The sequence below is a fragment of the Arachis duranensis genome, chromosome 2 (assembly GCF_000817695.3).
Source record: "Arachis duranensis cultivar V14167 chromosome 2, aradu.V14167.gnm2.J7QH, whole genome shotgun sequence".
Lineage (NCBI taxonomy): Eukaryota > Viridiplantae > Streptophyta > Magnoliopsida > Fabales > Fabaceae > Arachis > Arachis duranensis.
Genome location: NC_029773.3, coordinates 67,241,324 through 67,245,103, shown reverse-complemented (window position 1 = coordinate 67,245,103; position 3,780 = coordinate 67,241,324). Strand labels below are relative to the sequence as shown.

The 3,780-nt window shown below is 32.8% G+C and overlaps 1 protein-coding gene across 1 annotated transcript; it reads right to left on the bottom strand.

Moving 5' to 3' along the window:
• Positions 1–1,584: 1,584 nt before the first annotated feature.
• LOC107474758 (cytochrome P450 93A2-like) lies at positions 1,585–3,780 on the bottom strand. Its single transcript, XM_016094399.3, has 2 exons — positions 2,833–3,780; positions 1,585–2,223 (listed from the first exon to the last, which is right to left on the bottom strand). Exons 1-2 carry the CDS (start codon positions 3,778–3,780, stop codon positions 1,585–1,587), a joined length of 1,587 nt encoding a protein of 528 aa, XP_015949885.1.

The window sequence follows — 3,780 nt, the reverse complement described above, 5'->3', positions numbered from 1 at the left end:
ATATAGTTTGATGTGGGTGATTAGACCTCAACCTTTTTGTTTAGTCCTTCTCTTTTTTTTCTTTTTTGGTGAATGACTTAGGAACGAAACTCTCTCTCTCTTCTCTGAGTCTAATCGAAATGAAAAAAGTGAACCTTGTTTTAGAGACAAGCACTTGGAGAGATCCAGCTTGAGAGAAACACCTTGAACTTAGATTTTATTCACTTATCATTCAATCCATGTGATTTTTTTGTCATTTTTTATTTGGGTTTTGTTTGTAAATATTACACACTATGAGTTCTTCTAATTTTAATACTTTTATTTGGACTGCTGCAACATTAAATTTTAACCTACATCACTTTAAATAAAATCATCAAAACTAATTAGATAGTTAATTCAATAAAATTAATATTTATTATTATCAATTATATTAGTTAAAACTCAACCATATGGACTTATGATCTTCGCATAAATTGAATTAAAAAGGGTGTTACAAAAAGAAATTGAAAAAGGTGGGGGAGTGAATAGTATTAAGGTCCCCTTCTCTTTTCTCTGCTTTGTTACCTTTCTTCTCTATCGAAAAGAATTGAATGTAAAAGAAAGGAAATAAAGCATACGTGGCTTATTAGGTGGATGATAGACATTTTTATCTTTTAATCTATTGACCTATTTAAGAAAATTTTTAAATATATAATTTTAGATTCGTTCTCCTTTTTACTTTTTTTATTGGCGGCGTCGGATTAACTTAACCGTATACAATTATTTTTGACACAGAAATTCATCTTTTCAAAAATAATTATATTTTTCAGCCCGAATAATTTTTGGAATTCAAATTTTGTTATCTGATTTTCTAACTCAAACTTTAGCTAATTAAACTAAATCGGATGTTTTTTAAATAATTTTTTCAGTCTTACAACTAATACTATCTCCATCCAACATAATAGCAAAAGAACTTGAAGCAATTCAAGAAAGTGAAAGGTAAAATTGAAGCAAAATAAATGAACAAGATAAAGATTCATCCAAAAATGGTGAGAGAGATATGCTACACATTGCCACTATTAACCCAAATGCCACGTTTTTGTTAGCGTAGGCTTTGTTCATATTTTTAGTTTTATTTTAAATGTGGCAACAAAAAAAAAGTATTTATAAAGTGTTGTCCGTTTTCATAAGAAGTACTTTTTTAAGTGTGACCTTATGTATAAGAAAACCTCCTTACTTTAAATCATAGTCGAAAATCTGCTAGGCTTTTGGCTTTTAGAAGCAACATCAACAATATAGCACCACAATAAATTTCAAAAAGCATGACCATAGAGAATTGGATGGCCACATCAGAATAAGTGGCCGTTATAAAAGCATGGCTTAAACCCCAAAACAGTGGCCAATGACTATGGATTTTCTGTTGAAAAAAGTGAAGACAAATATATTACTTGTATGTTATTAGTTATAAGATCAAAGCATACAAAGTTGAAGTAAATACCTAACAGTAAGATGTTCATAATTTCTATTTATATAGATGAATACCCAACCATATCATTGAAATGAACCTATTACACCATTCAGCATGGTTTTTATTTTCAAACTAGTGTGTATATGTATAGAAAATAACTAATTTTCTCCAAGATAGCTCAATTGATGAAAGCGAGGCACAGGAACACAAATTAAAGGATGAGCCCTAGCAAGTGCGATGCCATTGTGAGGTTGCTCTTCCATACTAACATTCCCATCAACCTTCCATTCAAAGCACTGAATCATAGCAGCAAGAGTAGTGGGTACAGTTAGAAGTGCTAGTGAAGCTCCAGGACACACTCTTCTTCCAGTCCCAAATGGCAATAATTGAAAATTTTGACCCCTCAAATCTGATAATTTTCTTTCTTCATCAATGAACCTCTCAGGCCTAAACTCAAGTGGATTCTCCCAAATCATGGGGTTTCTACCCATAGACCATAAATTAAAAAATAATACGGACTTTGATGCAATTTCATAGCCACAAACATTAACAGAGGTCTCAGAGATTGATTGTCTTGCTAGAAGTGGAATTACAGGGTGAAGTCTTAGGGTTTCTTTAACTATGGCTTGTAAATAAGGAAGATTAGCGACATCTGACTCTTGTATTAATCTATTGTTCCCAGTTACTAAATCGATTTCTTTTCTTGCTTTTTCCATCATATTTGGGTTGTTGATCAATTCTGCTAGAGCCCATTCGATGTTTGTAGCTGATGTGTCAGTTCCTGCCACGAATATGTCCTGCATGTGTAACATATGATGATATGATCAATGTGATATTAAAATGTTTATAATTGTGTACTCGAAGCATTAAGAGCTCGTATCTAGGTGGATTATTTATATTCTAGATTATATATCAAATGATTGGTGTAATACAAGATAAGAAATAAACATTTTAATTTTAACATAGTATATATTACATGTTTAATAACAATAATATATCAATGAATCAAACCACTAGGATTGAAAGTTAGGGTAGTGTATGCCATCGTACTTTAATAAAAGATATATCAAATTCAAATTTTTAAAATATAAAATTTTTAGAGAAACTTTTCTTTTCTTAGGATCTCTTTCAACAAATTGGACTATCTTAATTTATTTATTTTAAATAAAATTGATATTGGTGATTTTTTCTAGGAACAATGTCTAGACAAAGACAAACACATGACAACATTTTAAGGCGTTCATATGCTACAACAATGAATGAAATATACAGATATGTGTCATACCTTACTTAAATTATTAGTTGATTGTTCATAGTTGATAAACTTCTAATAATATAACTCAAAATGTTAGTGGTTCTATCGTATAAATATGTGTGTGTGCGTGTGTGATGAGTCAGATTCTTACCAAGATGAAAGCCTTGATATTCTCTTTAGTTAATTGTATCTCATCAATTTTCTTATTATCTTCGAGTATGTCCAGCAAAATATCAAGTAGATCCTTCACTCTCCCACCTGTATCTCCTTCTTCCTTCATTTTCTTCCTCGCCAATTCATGCTCCCTAATGACTTTCTCTATCATTGAATCAAATCTCTCCCTAATCTCCTTGACCCTCTTATTTTTCCCGTGCAAGTCCCAGTTCTTAAATAACCAAATAAAATTTAAAACATTATTAAACTTTCCAGCGTTCTCCATAATGTCTTTCACCATCTTTCTTATCTCTTCACTGTCAACTAAACCGCCGCCTCCTTCTTCACAACACCTTACGCTCATTGTCATTCTTGAAATGACATTATTAGTGAGAGTAATGATTTCACCACTAACATCAACAGCTTCTCCAGCTTCCCCTTTCTTCTGCAAGAGTTTGAGGAACCTCAGAGTTTCTTCACGTCTTAAAGGAAGAAGTTGGTCTAGGGTTCTTTTGCCAAGAAGCTCTGCCATGCAGAGCTTCTTCATGAACTTGAAGTAACTTCCGTAAGGGGTGAGTACCAGCCCCTTTAAGCCATAAGTCATGTAATATTCTGCACTCGACTTGACGAAACGGCCAGAGAAGGAAGAATCATGAGTTTTGAGAAATTCTTTGGCGATTTCTGGCGCAGAAACTACTACACAACGGAATGAGCCAAGAAAGATTTGAAAGATGGGTCCATAGCGGGCTGAGAGATTGTGTAAGGTTTGATGTTGTAATGAAGATAGTAGGTGAAGGTGTCCAATGATGGGTAGTGATGGTGGGCTTGGTGGATTTTGATGATGTTGGTTGCCATTGTTATGGTATCTTATGAGAATAGCTCGAATCACAATTGTGGAGATTAGCAAAATTAAAAAAAGTTGGATGTACTCTTGGAATTCTTCCAT

Bases quoted from the DNA above. Each gene is read 5' to 3' on its own strand.
- LOC107474758 (XM_016094399.3), bottom strand. From the start codon at position 3,780: ATGGAAGAATTCCAAGAGTACATCCAACTTTTTTTAATTTTGCTAATC. The intron at 2,224-2,832 runs GTAAGAATCTGA...TTACACATGCAG, and splicing joins ATATCAAGGCTTTCATCTTG to GACATATTCGTGGCAGGAAC.